General features: G+C 43.4%; 1 protein-coding gene across 1 annotated transcript in view; it reads left to right on the forward strand.

The window, feature by feature from the left end:
• Positions 1 to 25,083, forward strand: part of LOC126291919 (uncharacterized) — a 34,666-nt gene that overhangs the window by 5,376 nt on the left and 4,207 nt on the right. The window contains exons 2-7 of the mRNA XM_049985653.1: positions 462 to 629; positions 3,900 to 4,178; positions 8,743 to 8,920; positions 15,728 to 15,887; positions 22,480 to 22,644; positions 23,991 to 24,130. Coding sequence (XP_049841610.1) covers positions 462 to 629; positions 3,900 to 4,178; positions 8,743 to 8,920; positions 15,728 to 15,887; positions 22,480 to 22,644; positions 23,991 to 24,130 — 1,090 coding nt within the window. The remainder of the gene's footprint in view (positions 1 to 461; positions 630 to 3,899; positions 4,179 to 8,742; positions 8,921 to 15,727; positions 15,888 to 22,479; positions 22,645 to 23,990; positions 24,131 to 25,083) is intronic.

Raw genomic sequence — 25,083 nt, forward strand, 5'->3', positions numbered from 1 at the left:
TTTCGGAAATCGGTAGCGGCAGGATGACGGTTGGCCAAGAGTGTACTTTAACGTACTGTGATATCGTTGCTCAAGTTCGTTGGGATCACATGACTGTCTTTCGAATTTACAAACGATGGGTTCGGAAGGACCATGCTTCGTGCCGTGCGCGATCTAAGGGCCCCATACGACTAGCGCCCGAGAGGAGAGACATATTTTTCGCTGGCGACGCATTCCTCCTCCTGTTCTGTTCACGCGTAACATGATTTCATGTATCACTCAGAGATCTTCATAAGAAATTAACAATGTTGACGAGATCTTTTGGCAAATCGAGTCGTAGAGGCTGACGACACCTATTCCTATAGCCCATCCATGCTCTTTGTGGACTTGATTGCATACCCCACTCATAGATGACATTCTGTCCAGTAGTAAAATTTAAGAGGAGAGTTTTTGTACGGCCGCCGTTGCCCCGACTGTTACAGGCGCGACGTACGACTATGCAGACGCCATCAAGAAGTCGATCCTGTTCTACCAGGCTCAGCGCTCTGGCAGGTTGTCCGGCATGGACCCCCTGGTGTCCTGGAGGAAGGACTCCTGCCTCACCGACCAGGGCTGGAACGGGGAAGACCTCACCCAGGGGTACTTTGACGGTGGGTCCTTTGCTCTGCACAACATCTTTCATCATGTTTTGTAGAATATAGGCTATTTTTATATTCAGCTTTGTCTGTTAATACTTTAATTGCAATGTACTTCGAAGTCTTTTGTCGGCTTCGTCTTTAGGGTTTAATGCACGGTTATTGAAATGAAAAACGCCCGCAAGTATTTCTTGTTGCCATACCATGGCTTTCAGTATTGTAGTGAATGTACAGAATAAGCTCTTCTATTGCACATGTGCGATAGTGCGTATGTGTGTGTGACTCAGTAAATGTTTAGTAATCCGGGTTGTGTTAGTATGGTAAAGCACCTTGTGTGTGTGTGTGTGTGTGTGTGTGTGTGTGTGTGTGTGCTTGTGCGAGTGCGTGTGCGTGTGCGTGTGCCTGTGCGTGTGCGTGTGTGTGTGTGTGTATGTGTGTGTGTGTGTGTGTGTGTGTGTGTGTGTGTGTGTAAGCATGGTAAAGCACCTTGGGACCAAGCTATGTAGCGATAGAACTATACAAAAATAACACACGCAGTATAAACTCCTGTATCAGAAAGAGATCATCGTAATAAACTACTGATCTCGAGTACTAACAGTCCATTTTTCAGAATCTTCTCTAGCTTTTATAGTACACTTGCTTACTTGTAATTTATGTAGGGAAATTGTTAAATGCCGGTTGGTGATATAAAGAACAGAATTTCCGAAAAAGCGGAATTTGTTAACATTTAATGTAAATTTTAGTGTTAGGAAGTTTTTTCGATGTATTTCTGTTAGTTTTGTAAGGAGGATGAATGTGGACGATACGCAATGCAGACAAGAAGAGAGTAGAAGATTTTGAAACATTTTTTTCTGAAACTTTTTGCTATAGAACAATACTAAGGATTAGATAGGTAGACGGAATAACGTACGACGAGGTACTGAATCGTCTGGAGAAGAAAAAAAATGATGGTACAACTTGACTAAAAGGAAGGATTGTTTTATGGTACACGCCCTAAGGCATCAAGAAATGATTAGTTTGATAATGGAGGGAAGTGTGCGGAGTTAAAATAGTAGAGGGAGACGAAGAGGTGAATTCAGTAAGCAGACTGAAATGAATGTAGCTTTCAGTAGATATTCGGAGATTGTTATGAATCATTCAGAAACCAAGACCACAACCGGTTTCAACAGTCTTTGGAGTCATCTTCAGGTCATAAACACCTTTTTGCTGTAAATCATGTTCATTTTAGATGGACCTCACGTACAAGGTGTCGGCGTAAAGTGAACATGTTTTGCCACAGAAAGATGTTTAAGATCTGAAGATGAGTATAAAGACTGTTGAAACCAGTTGCCTAAATTAAAAAAAAAATTGTTCAAATGGCTCTGAGCACTATGAGACTTAACATCTGAGCTCATTAGTCCCCTAGAACTTAGAACTACTTAAACCTAAGTAACCTAAGACCATCACACACATCCATGCCCGAGGCAGGTCACGCGGTTCCAGACTGAAACGCCTAGAACCGCTCGGCTACCATCGGCCGGCGTCTAAATTAAAGCAGTATTTTATGTGGTCTTGGCTTTTGAATGATTTTTGACAATTAAAACATCGCCTTTCAATGTTCTCAAAATGAGTAAATTCAAACATACTCTGTGATGAAGATGCTTGCGCGGGATATACTGGCTTAGGAAGCAGCAAAGCTTTTTATAGTTCCACAACTAGATACGACAGTAATGTCAGAGTCAGGTAGACTTTGATATGGCTTACATTTCATCTCCATATTTCGAAAATATTTTAGGTAACATTTCATGCTGAGAATGTATGTGGCAACGCTAAGTAGATGCATAACATACTTCAAAATTTTAGACGTGTAGTATAAACCATTTTAAAATGTGCAAAATATTGGCATAACTGCGGAATCTAAATGGCAGATCAGTAGAAGTTTTAGGAGTAATTATGATCTTCCAGCACCCTGGAATAGCTTTGGGTGACCAACTTCTCTTAACCATTACAACGAAACACCAGTCCAGAGCTGCAAAATTTGCTTTTTTTTCTTCTCGACGACTAGTTTCGCTGTATGCGCTGCACATGTTTGCTGCACATTTTTGACATGGTCTTCAGATAGTCACCATTTTTGACTATGTTAGGATGATCTGAAAATGGATTTCCGGCCGAAACTAGACATCAAGTGAACAAAAAAAGTGAAATTTGTAACTTTGGACTGATATTTCGTTGTGCGGTTTCAGAGTATTGTCTAGGTATACATTAAAATGTCTTTATGAAAGCAATGGAGCACAACCTGAAGGATGATTCTACATATAACCGTAAAATTAAAGAGGAAGTTGCAGATACGAAACTATACGAGATGTGTCTGATTAAATGATCTTACTGCTACAGTTAGTATTAATGAAGAACATTATACATATTCACTACACTGATGCACAAGAATTAGATCAGAATAGATATACTATGTAGGTGGGCTGACTTAGCAGGCTCCTTTACATTCGTTACTCTAAGTCAAACGTGAGCCTGAACTCTGGCAAAAGACATTGCCAAGTTGACGAGAGGTTTTTTCGGATTCATATATCAGCAGCTGACTCCTGAAATTTACTACAAAAATGAAATGAACTGCCTTGTGGGTACGGTCTCCAGTCGGATGGACTAGTCGACTGGTGCAATTGACGCCTCTTCGGCGAACTGTTTTTCAATAAGGAAGAAATGGTGACGAAAACAACATAACTCACAATCCCCAAGCAAAGAAGATCACCGACCCAACCGGGCACCGAACCTGGGCCGCCTGTATGGCACTCTCGCGTGCTGATCACACAACTATGGAGGCAAACATTTATGACAGACCAAATGACTATATTTATTTTGTAACGAGCTGTTGTCCCTGACGTAAAAATGTCTATCAAACAATCCCAATCAGCCTCTGAAGTGATGCCACTGTGACAGAATGTGATTAAATCCAGTTAACGTAGGTATTCCTATTGTCTACGTTGTATCCCTTTGTAAGATTCTGTAAAACCACATGCGTCCGTGCCATCTACTGCTCTGACTATGTCTCTCATACAAATAATAAAAGTCAACAGAAGTGTCTAATGCACTAAACACGTCAGAAATGACCTTTACCCAACGGTTTACTTTCAGGGCTTAAATCGTGCTTGTGCTAGAATAATGTTACTACGGCTCAAAAATATTTCCATTTAGGTACAACATAGGCTCTAAAGCTTAGCTGTATAACAGTAGAGAGTGAAACTGAAATGTGCTGCAGAAGTAGAGTGAGCTCTAAGAAGAGTTCCATTGCAGCTGGCGATTACGTGAAGTTCACCTTCCCGCTGTCTTTCGCGCTGACCATGCTGTCGTGGGGCGCCATCGAGTACGAGCAGGGCTACAATCAGGCTGGTGCAATGGACGGCGTGCGCGACACCATCAAGTGGGGCACCGACTGGCTGCTCAAGGCCCACACCGGCCCCAACGAGATCTACCTGCAGGTGGGCAACGGAACAGCCGACCACGCCTACTGGGGCCGCCCGGAGGACATCAACTTCCCCAGGCCGGCCTACCGCCTGGACACGGAGAGACCTGGTGAGTACCAAATCTCCTGGCCGAGTGGGGCCTCCTGGAGCACATCAGATCCCCTGGTCGGCCTAACAGCTAGACATGGAGAGACCTGGTGAGTAACAAATCAGCTGCCCAAGTGAGGAATCCTAGAGGACATAACTTCCCCTGGTCGGCCTAACAGGTCGACATGGGGAGACCTGGTGAGTACCAAATGTCCTGGCCGAGTGGGGCCTCCTAGAGGGCATAACTTCCCTGGTCGGCCTAACAGGTGGACATGGGTAGACCTGGTGAGTACCAAATCTACTGGCAAAGTGAGGAATCCTGGAGGACATAACTTCCCCTGGTTGGCCTAACAGCTGGACATGGAGAGACCTGGTGAGTAATAATCACCTGCCCGAGTGGGAACTCCAGGGGCACATCAACTTCCCCAGGCCAGTCTACTACCTGGATACGGAGGGACCCAGTGAGTTGCGTGTCATTCAAGTCCAGGACACGATTCTATTGTAAAATGTAAAAATTAGCGGCCATAATTACCGAACTCTGGAAATCTCGAACCTGTTCAGATATATAGGGCCATTTTTCCATGATCGGGCGAATTTCTTTTTTGAAACCCAAAGTTTTGTGCCCATTTGGGTAGTATATCCTCATGGGGCCTTGTTGTTTTTCCAAGGTCTGTTGGACATACTGTCTCGCTACTGACTAAAGCGAAGTTCTATTTCTGCAATTACCTAGTGTAGAGACGTGATGTCACATGTTTTGAAAATTACTATACAATTGGTCATTGTCGGTTGCTGTCGACCGCTATTGCTATCATACTATGGTGGAAGTCTGATATACAGTTCCAGTATCCAGATACGATTTAGAGTCACACCTTATTGCAATCGATTTATTGGAAAACAGAGACATCCCTATGGCCTCTGTGTTAGTCTTTTCCTGGTATCAGTTTGTGGCTGCCAGCACCTGAGTCTTATCAGGTTGAATCCTGTGGTTTCCTGCCTGATCTGTCTATTTCTCCCCTTCTACAGCGGAACCTGTGTTCGTCTTGTCGTTTTACCACTATTCTTTTAGCAATAACCATGAACACGACTCCAGAACTACACGGTTGTCTGTAAATTCCTAATGCTTACATGATCTTTCCATTCATCTGCAAGCATCCTTGACCGACTTTAAATATACCTGTATCATCCTGGTGCGTTTGTAAACTACAGCGATATGCCATATATATACAGGGATACAGGGTGAAGGGAAATTCGCGCACTCTGACTTGGCAACGCGATTCCTAACATACAGACAATACAAAAACATCAGTCACAAAATTTTGTCCTGCGCATATTTCTGAGAGTAAATGGACGTCAAAGACTGTCATTCTGTCAGCACTGCAATAACATGTACGATAACTACCTCTGTATGAGAGAAGTGCTGTGCAGTTGATGTGTTAGCATGCTGGAGACGAGGCAAATTTGTTTTTATTTGCTGAATGTAGCCTGCGTGGTACGGTACCTGGCGTCTTAATCGCCATACAGCGATTACAGTGTCTTCTACAAACGATTTGCATTAACATACTATGAAGACGGAAATGTAGCTAAAACCATTTTCATTGGTCAGTTTTTAAAGAAGCCTTTTGCACTTCATGGACGCGAATTGTTTCGCACTACGGTATCTGCTAGATTCCAAACCTGTTTCTTGTGTCCGCTGCCCCAGCAGTCCCATCTATTACTACGAACTGTTACTCTTGCCACGTTCAGGTGCACTACATTTAGTTATGATTGTACTATGTAAATGAGGGATACATGTGGCTTAGGTAATGGTGTTACTACAGTATTATTTCACAGAATGAGATTGGCAAATGAAAACAAATGCACTTAGACCCTGTATGTTAACCCGAAACGCTATCCACTACACCACCTGCACACCATTAGTCCTGTGTGCTGACAGAGATAGTTGCCGTATCTATGATTACAGTGTTGCCAGACTGTCAGTCTTTAACGTCTATTTACTGCCGGAGATATGCGCAGAACGAAATATTGAGAGACGCATTTTTGTATTGCTAGTGTGTGAGGAATCGCACTGCGAAGTCTGTGTGCGCGAATTTTTCTTGACCCTATAAAGACCAAACACAGAGGCATATATGTACATAGAGGGGTCCAAAAAAATGTATCCACTGTTCATAACTGGCAAACTAATTCACGAAGTTGTCTCATCTTTGGTAGTGTAATAGTTTGTAAATCCGGCAATAGCAACACAAGCGTTGTATTGCGTTGTTTTATTTTGTCAGATGACAGTCGCCAGATAGTCAATGTTTTGTTCTTAGTTGTACCTAGTTACTCGACTAAACATAGCAGGCCAGATAGTCAGTGTTTTGTTCTTAGTCGTACCTAGTTACTCGAGTAAACATGGCTGGCGAAAGACTTACATTCGATGAAAGGAAGTCAGTTTTGAAGTGGTATTTTAAGTAAGAAAACATTAATGAGGTTCAACGGCAATGGCGAAATGAGTATCAAACATTGCCACCGACACGTTTAACGATTCGTCGCATTCAACAATTCACTCGCTCACCACAGAAGTCTGTGAGACAGTGTTCCCGTGAAACTGGAGTGAGTCGCCCAAGTGTTCGGCGAATTTTGAAGACAGCAATGAACGAGGAGGACCCAGATCGTAGACTGGAGTACTGCGAGTGGTTTGCTAACATGGTGCGCAACGATGAAGAGTTTGCGGAGATGATTGTGTGGTCTGATGGGGCACAGTTCAAACTCAATGTTACAGAAAATCACCACAATTGCATCTACTGGGCCGCCGAAAATCCGAAAGTCCATTCTTCTTTGACGGCACAGTTACCGGTGAGGTGTACCTTCAGAAGTTTTAAACATCCAATTTACCTGCCGTCCGAGACTTGTATGGAGACACAAGAGTTTACTTTCAGCCAGATGGTGCGCCAGCCCACTACCAAAATCGTCATGGCATATGTCGACGAAAATCTACTAGGAAGATGGATAGGCCGTAGAGGTGCTGTGGAGTATCCAGCATGTTCCTCAGACCTAACTCGTTTGGAACTTTACCTGTGGGGAACACTAAAGGACGTCGTTTATCGACAAAAGCTACGCACATTGGATGAACTTCGAGAATCCGTCGTACGTTCAAGTCCAAATATCCAACTGAACACGTTGCAGTCAGTAGTTCGTTCTCCAGTTCGGCGGCATCGTTTTTGTGTGTATATTAATGGTGACCGTTTCGAACACCAATAATGGAATCTTTAAGATGGACTTTAAGTTATACTTTCACCAAAAATGAGACAAATCCGTCAATTAGTTTGCAAGTTATGGACTTATAAACAATGGATACATTTTTTAGACCCCTGTGTATATATAGTCAAGAAAAAGAAATATATTTATGACCCCTACACACCCATCAGGTTATGGGCTACCCGACTGCCCTATTTCGTGGCAGCCTTCAGGCACGTCCCGAGCGACTGCACTCGGCGATTACAGTGCCGGCTTGTTGTGATTTTCTAACCTTAGCTTCATAGAGTTTGTCCTGAAAGTTCCTCCTTGCTTTTGCACAGAAACAAAGAGGGTTTTCGTCGGCTGTTCTAGTAGTAACAAAGCCAAAAAAGCAGAGAAATCTGTGGAAAAAATTCCGACTAATGCAAGGAAAGAAGTATACCCAAGTTCAGCTAATTAAGCAACTAAGAGCCGGTGATTTTCGTAATTGTGTAAGAATGGATGAATAGTGCGTTTCGGAGCTGTTGAAATGAAATCTTCCTTAACGAAAAAGGAGTCATGAGAGAGGCTGTTACCTACATTGATTTCTCCCTCCTGGCAGACGTTAAGATATCAGATTCAGTGCTGTTGTAATTACAATGATTTGCGAAACATGCAATGTGATTTGTAGTACCTACAGAAATACATCATCGCAATCCAAAGTTAATTTACGTAGGATAAAGACATGTAAGTTTAAAAAACTCATTTAAATTCCAAGGAAGTCTGAACATGGCGGTTGCGCACATTACATAACAAATGCATCAGGTGCATAAGGCATGAACTATTTGGCCACTATTAGAACAGTAAAAAAGATTCACACTTTGCTTTTCTCATGTGAAATCTGGGAAGGTGCTATGGCGTGGTAAGAAACTGAAGAGCCGAATGTGATTTTAGTTCTGAACTTCTTATGAAGTTTGTGACATAAGCTGCTGACAGCGAGTTTTTCTTGAAACTAACAAATTTGTGGAAAATTGGCGCCCTTTTATGAAATTGTTGGATTACTTTAAATTCTAAGAAATTTAAAGCTTTTGTTGATTGTAGTCTTACGTGGAAACTAGTCTGGACAACATGTAGGTTTTCCATGTACTGCTTGTGCGTTATCTTAGCAAAATAAAAACAAAATCCGAACCTAAGTTGTTACTGAGTCAGTCTTAAATACTGTGGTATTTAATTTCGGTGAGAATGTTTATTGAAGGGGTGCCATCACACTGATTGGCTTAAAGAAGATAATTTTTTTTAAATTTTGCCGTTACTGGTCTCATGGTAGCCAACAGAGCGCTTGTACTTAAGAGGAGGAAGATGGCGCACACTTGGGATCGCTCTGTCCACAGGGTCGGACTGCGCTGGGGAGGCCGCCGCGGCGCTGGCGTCTGCGTCAATAGTGTTCAGCTCGGTGGACGCCAGCTACTCGGCTACTCTGCTCAACGCGGCCAAGGAGCTCATCGCGTTCGCCGACAACTACCGAGGACGCAGCGTCGACTCCGTGCCCGACACGGCTGAGTTCTACGCGTGAGTAGCCACTCAGAAATACTGGCAAGCGCCCTACTTTCTAAGACCACAAGGAAAGCTGTTGTGGTAAATAGCACTCGCCGCCACGCTACTTGCGGTGGCTTGCGGAGTATGCACGTACATGTTGAAACACATAACACCAGCGACATCGAAATAAGTGTCCAAGGAACAGAAAAGCAACTGGAATCACTAGACAGAGGAAAGTCCACTGGACCTGACGGGATACCAATTCGATTCTACACAGAGTACGCGAAAGAATTTGGCCCCCTTCTAACAGACGTGTACCGCAAGTCTAGTTGAATGGAGGGTTCCAGATGATTGGCAAAGAGCACAGGTAGTTCCAGTTTTCAAGAAGGGTCGTCGAGCAGATGCGCAAAACGATATATCTGACATCGATTTGTTGTAGAATTTTAGAACATATTTTTTGCTCATGTCATTTCTGGAAACTCAGAAACTACTCTGTAAGAATCAACATGGATTCCGGAAACAGCGATCGTGTGAGACCCAATTCGCTTTGTTTGTTCATGAGACCCAGAAAATATTAGATACAGGCTCCCAGGAAGATGATATTTTCCTTGACTTCCGGAAGGCGTTCGATACAGTTCCGCACTGTCGCCTGATAAAGTAAGACCCTACGGAATATCAGACCAGCTGTGTGGCAGGATTGAAGAGTTATTTTGCAAACAGAACACAGCATGTTGTTCTCAATGGAGAGACGTCTACAGGCGTTAAAGTAGCCTCTGGCGTGTCACAATGGAGTGTTATGGGACCATTGCTTTTCACAATATATATAAATGACCTGGCAGATAGTGTCGGAAGTTCCATGCGGCTTTTCGCGGATGATGCTGTAGTATACAGAGAAGTTGCAGCATTAGAAAATTGCAGCGAAATGCGGGAAGATCTGCAGCGGATAGGCACTTGGTGCAGGGAGTGGCAGCTGAATGCGAATACATCCTTTATTCTATGATTATATGGTACGTAACAAACACTGGTAGCAGTTACTTCTGTAAAATATCTGGGAGTATACGAACGGAACGATTTACAGTGGAATGATGATATAAAATTTATTGTTGGTAAGGCGGGTGCCAGGTTGAGAGTCATTGGGAGAGTCCTAAGAAAATGTAGTTCATCAACAAAGGAGGTGGCTTACAAGACACTCGTTCGATACATACTTGTGTATTGCTCATCAGTGTGGGATCAGTACCAGGCCGGGTTGACAGAAGAGATAGAGAAGATCCAAAGAAGAGCGGTGCGTTTCGGCACAGGTTATTTGGTAAGCGTTACGGAGATGTTTTTGCAAACTCAAGTGGCAGACTCTGCAAGAGAGGCGCTCTGCATCGCGGTGTAGCTTTCTGTTCAGGTTTCGAGATGGTGCGTTTCTGGATGAGGTATCAAATATATTGCTTCCCGCTACTTATAGCTCCCGAGGAGATCACGAATGTAAAATTAGAGAGATTCGAGCGGGCACGGAGGCTATCAGACAGTCGTTCTTCCCGTGAACCATTCGCGATTGGAACAGGAAAGGGAGGTAATGACAGTGGCACGTAAAGTGCCCTCCGCCACACACCGTTGGGTGTATAAATGTAGATGTAGATGCAGCATACCACTGTGAGACAACTTGAAGCAATATAGCTTGGGCGCACAAGGAGAGCAGGCTGTGCTCATAATTTAGGCCAGCGTGAAGCGTCTAGAGGTAGCTCGAACAACTTCCCTGTTTGCAGCGCTCAGTGGCAGTCACATAGCAGCACTTACCGCACGGGAAACACGACGCCTGCCTCTCGTCGAGTCCGCGGAAGAAGATCCCTGACAGCGTTGCAGTGTGGTAGGCGCGGCTGCTGCGTGCACCTACCGTAGTTTAACTCGTCACGTTACGCGATACTCGGCACATTGATACGGCAACTTCCCAGTGTTGTCACAGCTCTATACGCGGCTATTGTTTCCGCCTGCAGCCTTTTGTGTTTCACAGCCGAAAGCTAGCATAAGCCGCGACTGCCGTTAGGAATCTTCTTCTGCTGACTTCAGTGCAGCCAGACATAACTCTTTTTAAAAAAGAAAAAAAGAAATCACTTGTTCCCCACTAGAATGATGTGACTTTTGTAAATATTTATAAAATAATTTTATATACCGCAATCGGTTAGACATGCACTGTCCACTCACGTTAATGTGACCACTAGGCAAAAGCCTGAATAAACACCTGTCGCAGCATCAGATGTGCAGGAAGCGAGCCAGTGAGGTTGACATTCTGGAATGTACGAGTCGTGTTTTGTAAGTAAGTACCGTTTTGAAATTAAAGAAAGACGTGCTAAGATATGTCAATAATTTTATTTTTACATGAAATCCTGTACCTTAATCTACGCACTGACGCCATTACAGTCTGATTCTTCCTTGTTTTCGTTGTGTACTGACTGTTTAAGATGCCTCCGATAATCACGAGTCCCGCCGACTGTGAAGTACGGGCTGTTATAAGATTTCTTAGTGCTAAAGGCCTAAAAGCGAAAGGTATTCATCGTGAGATCTGTGCAGTTTACGGAGAAAACATTATGAGTGATGAAATGGTAAGAAAGTGGGTGAGAGCATTTAAAGATGGCGGCACAAATGTGCATGATGAACAACGGAGTGGGCGTCCTTCGGTCGTTAATGAGAGTTTGGTGCAGGAAATGGACAATAAGGTGAGAGAAAACAGACGCTTTACGATTGCCTCCTTGCGGGATGACTTTCCTAATGTTTCTCGTAGTGTTTTGTGTGGCATTGTGCCCGAGCACTTGAATTATCGAAAATTGTGCGCACGTTGGGTACAGAAAATGTTGACACATATGCACCAAACCAAACGTTTAGACAGTGCATTGACTTTCCTTGAGCGGTACCACAACGACCGTGGTTTCTTAAGCCAAACTGTTACGGGCGATGAAACATGGGTGGCCTACGACACACCAGAATGCACGGAAGTTGAGCAAGGGCATCGTTTTGCTGCAAGACAATCCTCGTCCGCATGTGGGGAATCAGACCATAGATCTCATTACATCTTTTCCATAGAAAACTGTAGATCATCCTCCGTACAGCACCGATGTTGCGCCCAATGACTACCATCTGTTCCTGCACTTGGAGAAACACCTGGGCGATCAGCGTCTTCAAGACGATGACGAAATCAAAACAGTGATGATGCAGTGGTTAACAAGTCAGACGGCAGACTTCTATGAGGAGGGTTTTCAAAAACTGGTACAACATTATGACAAGTGCCTCAATATTGACGGAAATTATGTAGAAAAATAGATTAAGGTACAGGCTTTCATGAAAAAATAAAATTATTGAGATTTCTTAGCATTTATTTTTTTAATTTCAAAACGGTACTTACTTAAAAAACACGCCTCGTATCAATAGGGATGTGGAGCCATTACAACTCCAGTGCCATGTACATCTACAGTAGTCTTCTTGGTTGAGAATCCATGACACGAACAGCCCAGCCGATGTCATCGCACTGCATCTGTATTGGGTTTAAATCTTGAGAGTTTGATGACCAGTGGAGTGTGGAAATCTATCCCGATTGTCTTCAAACCACGTACGCGCTACGTGAGCTGTGCCGCATTGTCCTGCTGGTAGATGGCATCGCGCTGAGGTAAAACAAACTGCAGGTAAGGGTGCGCATCGGACCCAACAACAGAAGCTTACTTGTATTCCAGAATGGCGAAGTCACCAAGGAAATATCACCAAAATTTCCCCCGGACATAGTCATGATGCTTCCTTCTCACACTTGGACACTTTGTATTCAGACGTTTCAAGCTGTACATGCCAACGGAAACCCGTCGGCGGGATCTGCTGAGATGGGTCAAATGGCTCTGCGCACTATGGGACTTAACATCTGATGTTATCAGTCCCCTAGAACTTAGAACTAATTAAATCTAACGTAAGGACATCACACACAATAATACCCGAGGCAGGATTCGAACCTGCGACGTAGCGGTAGCGCGGTTCCAGACTGTAGCGCCTAGAACCGCTCGGCCACCTCGGCCGGCAAAGATTTTTCATTGACAATCTGATATTGTTACTATATAAATAAAAATATTTCTTGTGAATAACGCGTTAAATATCCTGAAGTTGATGATAAAAACAGTTTTATTTCACATCGTTAAATCAAATTAAAGGCTTTCACATTTACATTAATAACACAGAGATACATATTTGAGTTATATCAATAAAATATTTGTTGTGAAATTATTCCACCTAAAAATGACGGTGAATGGATATCTATCAGTCGTTGAGGAGACAATATGTTACGTGTATTTCTGTAAGATTAAGGTGTTGGGACCGTATTTGTAAGATATAATAAGGTCTAAAGAATTTCTGTCAAATTTAGTTGTTGGGATAACTCCAGCTAGGTGGACCAGCTATATATATATATATATATATATATATAAAAGTATTTTAGGATATTACCCAACCCCCCACCCCCTGGATAAAGAATCTGCTGACTCCCATGGTACCTTGCAGTGTTCGTATTCTCCCAATACACCCTGTATAGGCAGCAGGGAATGCGTACTCATGTCTGTATATTTAGTGTAGTTAGTCGTGACGGAAACTTAAACTGATAACGACCGTCGCAAAAGTCAACATGTTATCTTGTCGGAAAAATATTAACTAAGTACTTAGAACAAATGTTGTGGTCGCTTTTGAGCGATATAGATTGTATAGAAATATCGACAGATGAGTATGTGCTCCTCCACCACTGACATGAGCGATGGCAGTGAAATGGTGCGCAGGCGTCAGTCTATTGTATGGAGTCAGCACGGTAGCGACAAGTGGAAATGATGACGTGGCGGAATTAAAAAAAGGAGCTGTAGTATTCTATGACAACACCGAGATGAATTTGTGTGACAGGTCGCTGTATCAACACAGGCTGTCCAACGCGTCCAGAACAATGTTGTACCAGTAGCAGCAGCTTAACACGGGGTATGAATAGTGGTCGTAGCTGACAGGCACTGGAGGTGAGTGTCATGCGTTGTCAGTAACAGCCCGACGGCAGTCACTGCAACACGACGGTGTCGAACCGTTTCCCGAGCGAACAATACGGAGAGAACTGGACACAGTTTGGAGTGCGTTATATCGCAAATGGGCATTCATCACAGGGTAATACAAAGCTGCGCGTTTTCGATGGGTCAAAAAACAAGGAGAGTGGTCAGTAAGCGACTGCAGGCGTGTAGCCTAGTACTACGGGTAGGGCGTTTGTCTCTTAAGTTCAGACAGCCCAATGGGGCGTTTAACTTGCAATGTGTGGGGAGTGCAGCCCACGCTCAAGGAGGTACTGAGACTCTTCAGCGGTGTTTTTCGTGCCTGATCTTGGGTACGATATTTCAAATTACTCTGAATATGCACTACATAAGGTGGGGCATTCAATAATTCTTGCAACACTTTTTTCATCATAAAGCAGGCTGGTTTCGTTCAGAAATCCAATACACCATAGTATTCTCCATTCTTTTAACTACAGTACCGCAGTTTTCAATATAATCTCCGATGAGCGAGACAACCTTAATGAGAAAGCCTGTATGCCCGTGTTGATTACTGAATTACGTCGAAGCGAACGTCTTGCTGCATCTGTAACCTCCCCATAATCCATGTACTGGTTCCACACAGATGGACCTTGTTAGCTCTTTATCGTCTTCTGTTGGATGGCGATAAACCCAGCGGGCACACACTTTTGCTTGCCTCAACAGGTGGACTTGTGTGTCAGGAGCACCAAGAGTGATGTGCAGTTGAGCAGCGACGTGTTTGGTGGTGATCAGCCAAACGCCTCGAATGAGACTGTCCACACGTTCCAACACTGCAGGAGTCACAACCTGCACGGAGGAATTCGGACAGGTTTCCGCAACCTTGTTGCGATGATGGCAGGCGCCTCACCCAGTGACTCTCCGTGCTTTTGTTCACCGCCAAATCGCCGTAGACATTCTGGAAGCTCCTATTAATATACATGTTGTTCCGGTTCACTTGGTTCAAATGGCTATGAGCACTATGGGACTTGACTGCTGAGGTCATCAGTCCCCTAGAACTAAGAACTACTTAAACCTTACTAACCTAAGGACGTCACACACATCCATGCCCGAGGCAGGATTCGAACTTGAGGCAGTAGCGGTCTTGAGGTTCCAGACTGTAGCTCCTAGAACCACTCGGTCAATTCGGCATGCTGTTGTTTCGGTTTTCTGCAAAACATGTGCTCACTGACATTTCTGTGTTTGGAACGCACATACGTTACAGACAACATTTTGTAGGCTACGTACAGCGCTACCTTTATGATAGTACAGAGGCTTAATTGGGAAAATTCCACTATGTTCGACAATGAAAGCTGACCGAGAAAACAATATGTGCTGTATGACTTATTGAGCTCCTCTCGTACCTATTTTAACTTTCTCGGTCACCAAATGACTCCTTACTTTATACATCGTCATGATGAGCCAGCTGTGGACTTTCTCGTCTTCCAAGATGGCATCGTCCCTGATCACACTACAGCTCTGGTGCGTTCCCCATCTGGCGAACACTCACACCCAACCGCACTTAGAGGGGGCAGCTAAACCAACGCATACAAACCCAGTGGAAGTATTTGAATTTTCCAGAAGACATGTCAGACATCGATTTGGCAGCTCCACGGAGTCTGATCAGCACTGAGTGACTTCAGCCGGATATGGCGCACGGGAAGAAACTTGTGAGTTCTCTTTCTAGCTAAAGGACATTATCAACGGTAGGGCAGTTGTTGGATGGGGAGTGATTTCTCCGGATGTGAGTAGTAATTTTTTGTGGACGCCCTTTCTTCTGCTTCGGCAGGTCTAGCAGCTACGACGACGAGCTGGTGTGGGGCTACACGTGGCTCTACAAGGCCACCAACGACCAGACGTACCTGCAGCGGGTGTACGCCCTCATCCAGGAGTTCAACCTGCAGTTCGTCAGCTCTCTCAGCTGGGACCAGAAGACCATCGGCACCTTCGTAAGTGAACTGACTCGCTTGTATATTATTTACGCGCGCTGCAACGCAGGAGAACTAACAACAACAAAATTGTAGTGGAATCTGCCATAAAGTGACCATATAGAGAGCTTTCATGACGTACGTAATTCTTATTTAATTGACTTGATCCGAAAACATTTTCAGTAGTATTACAGGTTTCGCCTATGCAGTAACCGTCTTCAGACTCGACAGTAAACGTACAAGAAAGTACATTACCAACAACTATATTAAGAGATGAGAATCAAATGCTGCACCAGAACAACTTATAATATGTAAAATAAGCACGAATCAAAACCGCGACGCATGCTTCAACCAGTTAAATGTAGCATGCAAAGCAATGTCAGGCGTCGCTGATGCTTGCATAACGTACAAATATGTGTACAAACGTCCCGGGAATAGACAACATTCCATTAGAACTACTGACGGCCTTGGGAGAGCCACTCCAGACAAAACTCTACAATCTAGTGAACAAGATGTATGAGACAGGCGAAATACCGTCAGACCTCAAGAAGAATCTAATAATCCCAATCCCAAATAAAGCATTCGTTGGCAGATGTGAAAATTACCGAACTATCAGTTGAATAAGTCACAGCTGCAAAATACTAACATGAATTCTTTACAGACGAATGGAAAAACTGATAGAGGCCTACCTCGGGGAAGATCAGTTTGGATTCCGTACAAATATTGGAACACGTGAGGAAATACTGATATTACGCCTTATCTTAGAAGAAAGATTAAGGAAAGGCAAACATACGTTTCTAGCATTTGTAGACTTAGAGAAAGCTTTTGACAATGTTGAATTCTAGTATTATGTACTCTCTTTCAAATTCTCAAGGTGGCAGGGATAAAATACAGGGAGCGATAGGCTATTTACAATTTGTACAGAAACCAGATGGCAGTTATAAGAGTCGAGGGGCATTAAAGCGATGCAGTGGTTAGGAAGGGAGTGAGACTGGGTTCCAGCCTCTCCCGATGTTTTTTAATCTCTATTTTAGCAAGCAGTAAAGGAAACAAAAGAAAAATTCTGAGTAGGTATTAAAATCCATGGAGAAGAAATAAAAACTTTGAGGTTCGTCGATGACATTGTAATTCTGTCAGAGACAGCAAAGGACTTGGAAGAGCTGTTTAACGGAAAGAACAGTGTCTTGAAAGGAGGATATAAGATGAACGTCAACAAAAGTAAAAGGAGGATAATGGAATGTAGTGGAATTAAGTCGGGTGATGCTGAGGGAATTAGATTAGGAAATACGACACTCAAATTAGTGAAGGAGTTTTTCTATTTGGGGAACAAAATAACTGATGATGGTGAAAGTAGAAAGGATATAAAATGTAGACTGGCAAAGGCAAAGGAAAGCGTTCCTGAAGAAGAGAAATTTGTTAATATCGAGTATAGATTTATCAGGAAGTCGTTTCTGAAAGTGTTTGTATGGAAGTGAAACATGGACGATAAATAGTTTTCACACGAAGAGAAAAGAATCTTTCGAAATGTGGTGCTATAGGAGAATGCTGAAAGTTAGATGGGTAGATCACATAACAAGTGAGGAGTTATGAAACAGTGTTTGGGAGAAGAGGAGTCTGTGGCACAACTTGACCAGACGACGAGACCGGTTGGTAGGACATGTTCTGAGGCATCAAGGGATCACAAATTTAGCATTGGAGGGCAGCGTGGAGGGTAAAAATCGTAGAGGGAGACCAAGAGATGAATTCACTAAGCAGATTCAGAATGATGTAGGCTGCACTAGGTACTGGGAGATGAAGAAACTTGCACAGGATAGAGTAGCATGGAGAGCTGCATCAAACCAGTCTCATGACTGAAGACCACAACAACAACAACATATGTACAAAATAGTGAAAAGGAAATCCCTTCGAAGCTCCTCGTTAAAATATTCTCAGTTGTATATAAGAAAGCAAGATTTCTAGTATATAAAGTCATATAAAAAATGTATTCGTCTTCTGACTAGTCGGAATTTCACAGAATGTTCAAAAACTAAACATAAAGTACAGAGATCATTATAAAATTGAATACATTGTGAGGGCTTTAAAATCGGATGATAAAGAAAGATGACGGGATACGTTTCGACTACAAGCATATAGTCCTGCTTCTCATAATCTAGTTATAAAAACTTGAGGCTTTGGTAAATCACATCACGAGTTCCCTGTAGGGTGTCTCCAAAATAGTGCCTTTTTGTGAGTGGGTGGGGCAGATCCATAATTAAGATCCATTCTCAGAATAGACGCTATTGTTTGCTTGGTTATCTGCAATTTGCAAACCGTGGCTGTAAACCAGGGTAGATTCTACCTTTCCTACTTGGACTTTCCTTCCATTCTTTTTGCCAGGATTGAATTGCTTGTTTTATTTTCGGGAAGTAGTATGTGTATACTACGTTTCTGTCCACGTGTCTTCCTCTGCTGATTGCATCCCTCGCCAGTCGCTCTACTTTTGCCACTTTATTTTATAACAGAATTAGATTTAATCCATATCAGTTCCCTAATTTCACCAGTTTTATTTGCTTGAAGATTGTGACATATTAGGTCAGAATCTATTTACGAGGACTTTTGTTCCAGGTTTTGTAACGGATATCAGAAGGCTTGGTGCGGAGATTATGCATGCTTTGGCAGTTTTGAAATTTCTAGCGTAGAATATATCTGTATGATATCTGGGTGTTTGGTGGTAGTCAGTAAAGACGCAATGGTGGATGATGACGAATTAAATATCCAGGCACTGTGGGGGTCGGCAAACATATGAATCTGAAATAAATAAGTCTGGTTCTGAGACTGTCAAATGTCACGAAGCGAAATAAATGGTGGGATGGTTCTTGAAGTACAGTAAGAAAACCCACATATTATTTAAATCTGATCCCTTGTAATGTTAGGAAAGGCAACGGTGGATTATTTTTATAACGTACGCCTGGCTATCCACTACAAGGCAGGTTTCATAAGATGCCCTACCCACCTTACCCACCTCGCAGGAACGTCTGGTTCTAACAGAACTACAGTTCATGACATGTGTTTTCACTTCCCTAGATTCACTGACTTGGTTTTGCATACCTCGCGTCTTCAAGTCTCGCAGATCTCGTACAGACTGGCTTCCTCTCCATATAGGCGCAGAATACGAAGTGTAAACAACAAACTGTGCTAAACTGAAGTGGCAGTGTGTGATAAAATCCAGTACTACGAAATTAAGCTATAAAAATGCTGGATCCCACTTGATTTTCATTCCTTGAAGTTTAACGGCCATAAAGAAGTTTCAAGTAAACGCCTGACTACGTCCATTCATTAAATCAAATACCGCAGAAGCTAACTACGTTCAGAGTACCGGAACAAGACAATATAATGTTTCACGGTATTACAATATGTTAAAAACTTCACGCGTCCGGTCACCAAGGCACTGAACAACACAACAAATGATTTTCGCTCGTTATACTATACCCTCCAAATCTTCTAGTGGGTTGTTAGACAAATCGCTTTCCGAGGCATTGTTAACTGCGAAGAATATTTATCGTCATCGGACTCCACCGTCCCGGGGCGTGTTGCCCCGCTCATACTCGGTAGAAGACTCGTAGTTAGTCACAGTAAAAGTTTGGCGCCTGCTTATTGAGTGCGTGGCTAGGGCATATTGAGCGATGCCTTTGAATTTTTTCCATTTGTTCCCCACATCTTCGTCCTCATCCCCGAATATTTGATGCTGACTGTTGAGATATTCTGAAATTTGTATCCTATCACCCTTGCTGACCAAATGTATTTTCCTGCCTTCCTTAACATTCCTTGTAGGACCCCTCGTCATAGACGCTGTCACTCTCTTATGGTCCGTGATACTTTCCTCTGCGTAGACTGATTTGATAAGTTCAGGTCTGTTTGTTGCCAGGAGGACTAAGACGTTACCATCACGAGTTGTTCCTGTAACTATCTGGTCAATGTAATTTTTGTACAAGACATCCACAACAATGACTCACGAATCCCTGTCTCTGGCATCAGTTTTGATGGCATAAGACTCCCAATCTTTATCTGGCAAGTTGAAGTCATCCCCATTACAACGGCATGATCAGGAAAATTACTAATGATATTCTCTAATTTCTGTCCTAAGCGCTCTACATCCTGACCCAGGTGGTCTATAAAAGCATCCGATCACCATTTTCGACCGTTCTTTCATACTTAATTTCACCCAGATAAATTCAGATTTGGAATCCGTGATAACCTCGCTAGATTTTACCGAATTTTTATTGGAATGAAAATCCCGTCACCACTGGTGACTAACCTATCCTTAAGATAGGTATTCCAGTCTGAACTTATGATTTCGTTGTCATTGATTTCAACCAGTTTTCTGTTCCCAATGCTGTCTATGTATTATAACCTTCATTAAGCGATACTAATTCTGAGACCTTTCCTTAGACGCTCCTGCAGCGTTAATCTTTCCTAACTCTGATCTGCGAGGACCACGATTCTCTGACGTCGCAGTGGCTGATGTAACAGGCAAATCGTCTTTGTTCCCAAGGGAGGGCTTCTCTAACCTAAAAAAGCCCCATGTGCACACCACAGGTACTCCGCTACCCCAGTAGCCGCTTCTTGCGTGTAGTTCACGCCTGACCTATTAAGGGGAACCCTTCAAGTCTGCACCCGATTGCGGAAATTGAGAAATTCGCATCCGATACCGTCGCAGAGTCGTCTGAGCCTCTGATTTAGACCTTCCACTCATCCCTGGGTACGATGCTACAAATAGATCGGGCAGTCATCAAGAATGTAGGAGTGGGCCTTCGCCTTTTAAAGGTCGCATCGATGAAGTTTTCGTTGAATGGTTGGACGCTGACACTGGATGGCCCAGCATTGACATCTGCAACAATTTGCAGAAGGGCTGCATCTCTGTCAGATTGAACTATTCTCTCGTCGATGGTCTCGTTCTCGCAGGGTCTTTCTCCGGTCGCAGGGGTGTCGGAGGTTTGATATTTTGTCGAATTCCTGACATTCACGGTACACTTGTGGAAAGCTCGTACGGGAAAATCCCAACTTTATCGCTACATTAGAGGTGCTGTGTCCCATAGCTCATGTGCCAACTGTAACACCACTTTCAAACTCACATAAATTTTAATAACCTACTGTTGTAGCAGCAGTAGGAATCAACATGGATTCCCGAAACAGCGATCGTGTGAGACCCACCTCGATTTATTTGTTCATGAAAATATTAGATAGACGCTCCCAGGTAGATGCTATTTTCCTTGACTTCCGGAAGGCGTTCGATACAGTTCCGTACTGACGTCTGATGAACACAGGAAGAGCCTACGGAATATCAGACCAGCTGTGTAGCTGGATTGAAGAGTTATTTGCAAACAGAACACAGCATGTTGTTCTCAATGAAGAGACGTCTACAGACGTTAACGTAACCTCTGGCGTGCTACAGGGGAGTGTTATGGGACCATTTCTTTTCACCATATATATAAATGACCTAGTAGATAGTGGCGGGAGTTCCATGCGGCTTTTCGCGACTGATGCTATAGTACACAGAGAAGTTGCAGCATTAGAAAATTGCAGAGAAATGCAGGAAGATCTGCAGCGGATAGGCACTTGGTGCAGGTAGTGGAAACTGACCCTTAACATAGACAAATGTAATCGATTGCGAATACATAGAAAGAAGGATCCTTTATTGTATGATAGCGGAACAACCACTGGTAGCAGTTACTTCTGTAAAATATCTGGGTGTATGCGTACGGAACGGTTTGAAGTGGAATGATCATATAAAATTAATTGTTGGTAAGACGGGTGCCAGGTTGAGATTCATTGGGAGAGTCCTTTGAAAATGTAGTCCTTCTACAAAGGAGGTGACTTACAAAACGCTCGTTCGACCTATACTTGAGTACTGCTCATCAGGGTGGGATCTGTACCAGATCGGGTTTTCAGAGGAGACAGAGAAGATCCAAAGAAGAGCGGCGCATTTCGTTACAGGGTTATTTGGTGAGGGTGATAGAGTTACGGAGATGTTTAGCAAACTCAAGTGGCAGACTCTGCGAGAGAGGCGCTCTGCATCGCGGTGTTGCTTGCTGTCCAGGTTTGGAGAGGGTGCGTTTCTGGATGAGGTATCGAATATATTGCTTCCCCGTACTTATACCTCCCGAGGAGATCACGAATGTTAAATCAGAGAGATTCGAGCGCGCGTGGAGGCTTTCCGGCAGTCGTTTTTCCCGCGAACCATACGCGACTGGAAGAGGAAAGGGAGGTAAAGACAGTGGCACGTAAAGTGCCCTCCGCCACACACTGTTGGGTGGCTTGCGGAGTATAAATGTAGATATAGTAACCTATCTAACAACTGCAGAAGACGCTCGTTGTCTTACATAGGCGTTGCCGACCGCAACTCCGTATTCTGCCTGATTACATACTTCTGTATTTGAATATGCATGCCTGTGTCAGTTTCTTTGGCGCCTCAGTGTAGTTCACCAATACAGCAGCATCCTGTACGCGGTATCTGTGCGGGCAGATCTTGAGTAGCGTCAGCGCAATGCACTGGTTAAGCTGTAAAGCGGATGAATGTATTTAGTTCTCCCACAGTGTAGGAGTAAGTTGCTGTCATAGAGTGCTGACTTTGCAGGCGCTGCTGGCCGACATGACGGGGAACCAGGAGTACAAGACGCAGCTGGAGTACCACTGCTGGCACATGGCCAAGGAGCAGCAGCGCACGCCCAAGGGTCTGCTCATCATCGGCGACTGGGGCAACATGAGGCTCGTCGCCAACGTGCTCTTCACCTGCCTGCAGGTGAGCTCCATCTGCCCAGGAGAACGCGTTTGTTGCTCAGAACCTACAATAGGAATGGTGGGGAAATTAGTAATGTTCCAGCGATACAAGATCGTTAGAAGAATTCCTTCGTATCCTCTTTACAGTAACCACTCACACTGTCGTGAGCTTTAACAAAAAAGATTAGTAACAATATTGGACCCAAGATAGATCCTTGTGGTACACCTTGTCTAGGTACTTGAAGTTGATGTTCATTGTGCTCTATTAGTATTTACGTTACTCATGTATTTATTTAATTAACACATGTATCCACCATTGCAAAATGAGACCCATTTACAGGTACTATATCAGAACACCATTTTCTCCTGATATATCGTTTCTTGAGTTACTTATATATTTGGCCATGTTGTAGGAAATACTCAGTTTTTACGTACCGATTCCCTTGTTTATCTAACGATAATTCATCAGGATTGAACCAACTCTTCATATTTTCAATCATAAGCCACCTTTCCGGTAATAGCACAGTAGATTATGTGTTGGCACAGTGTTTTACTCTCTCTATTTTCTTATCATCATCAATGCCACAAACATAATACTACTCTGCACACACACACACACACACACACACACACACACACACACACACACGCACGACCTGTGAATATGCACGTGGTATAGTCACCTACTAGTCAGTGTTGTCTAAGTTCAGACTAGCTGCTTCGCCTCATTCATTCTCTCTCTACCAATACCATCACTAGCACAAATATGACACTACGCACACTTACGTTCATAATGTAACCACGCACACGATACAGTCACGCTCACACGGTGTAGACTAAGTGCCAGTACTCCGTTTCTCCGTATCCCTACTCAGATCACCATTGTTATCAACGTCACAAATAGGACGCTACATTAACCTTGACAAACAAACATTGTGGTCAGCCAAAGGACACAGATGGTGTTGGGACTCCTGACACTCAGTCTAAACAAGTGGTGGAAACAAGTAAATTCAGAGACCAGAAGTCACAGAAGTAAACAAATTAGATGAAGAGGCCTGATGCTTGCATTATCTATAAAATTTTGCTCGTATTACATTGTGTGTATCTGTGGTGGAGATTAGAAACGTGAGTCGACACAAGGTAGGTCACTGTAGTAAACTATGTATGACTGCTTAAACTGATCATTCTTTGCGGTCTATTGGTCCATATTTTAGTCAAGTATTTGAATAACCATTACAGCTAGCTTGCAGTTATTGGCTGTAATACATACTATGTAAATCCCTCTTTGTCCGTAAAGATATATTTGAGCACTGGAAATCCAACAATACCGTGGCCCTAATCGCAGTGTGATTTCTATCTCCTCCTCAGGCTGCCAAGCTGAACATCAACGCAGACGTGAACAAGCAGATGGTCCAGGAGCAGATGGGCTACATCCTGGGAGACACCGGGTACAGCTACTTGGTCGGGTTCGGCAGCAACTACCCGCACAGCCCCCACCACCGTTCCTCGTGAGTACTGAACCTCCACTTCTTACTTACTCCAGATTATATTACTTTCAGCGGAACATTCGAGCTTCATAGTATACCAATAATTTCAGGGAGAAAAGTAATAAATCCCTGCTGCCGATGATGTCATAATTACAGGAAAGCATCGTTGTTGCACCGTCACAGTAAACTGTAGTAAGACTTGAGCGAAGTTTTCACTTTTTGAAATGGACCGAAAGTCTCATTATAAATGTATGAATGCACACCACGAAGTTCAATAACTTAATAGTGTCTCATCACAAGAGTACTGGGGTATTTTTTGACCATGTCATATTGTACAGGGCTGGCAAAACATGAGTGTTTCCTGAAAGGTAATGGTTTCGAATGTTTAAGACAAAATTCTTGAAGATGTCTATTGACACACAGTCGACGTGGGTTTAGAAAACATCGTTCCTGTGAAACACAACTAGCTCTTTATTCACATGAAGTGTTTAGTGATACTGACAAGGGATTTCAGGTGGATTACGTATTTCTGGATTTCCAGAAGGTTTTTGACACTGTACCACACAAGCGGCTTGTAGTGAAATTGTATGCTTATGGAATGTTGTCTCAGTTATGTGATTGTATTTGTGATTTCCTGTCAGAGAGCTCATAGTTCGTAGTAATTGACGGAAAGTCATCGAGTAAAACAGAAGCGATCTCTGGCATTCCCCAAGGTAGAGTTACAGGTCCTTTGCTGTTCCTTATCTATACAAACGATTTGGGAGACAACCTGAGTAGCAGTCTTAGGTTTTTGCAAATGACACTGTCGTTTATTGACTAATAAACTCATCAGAAGATCAAAACAAATTGCAAAATATTTAGAAAAGATATCTGAATGGTGCGAAAATTCGCAGTTGACCCTAAATAACGAAAAGTGTGACGTCATCCACTTGAGTGCTAAAAGGAATCGGTTGAACATCGGTTACACGATAAAT

Source organism: Schistocerca gregaria, chromosome 9 (genome assembly GCF_023897955.1).
Source record: "Schistocerca gregaria isolate iqSchGreg1 chromosome 9, iqSchGreg1.2, whole genome shotgun sequence".
In the NCBI taxonomy this organism is placed as follows: Eukaryota; Metazoa; Arthropoda; class Insecta; order Orthoptera; family Acrididae; genus Schistocerca; species Schistocerca gregaria.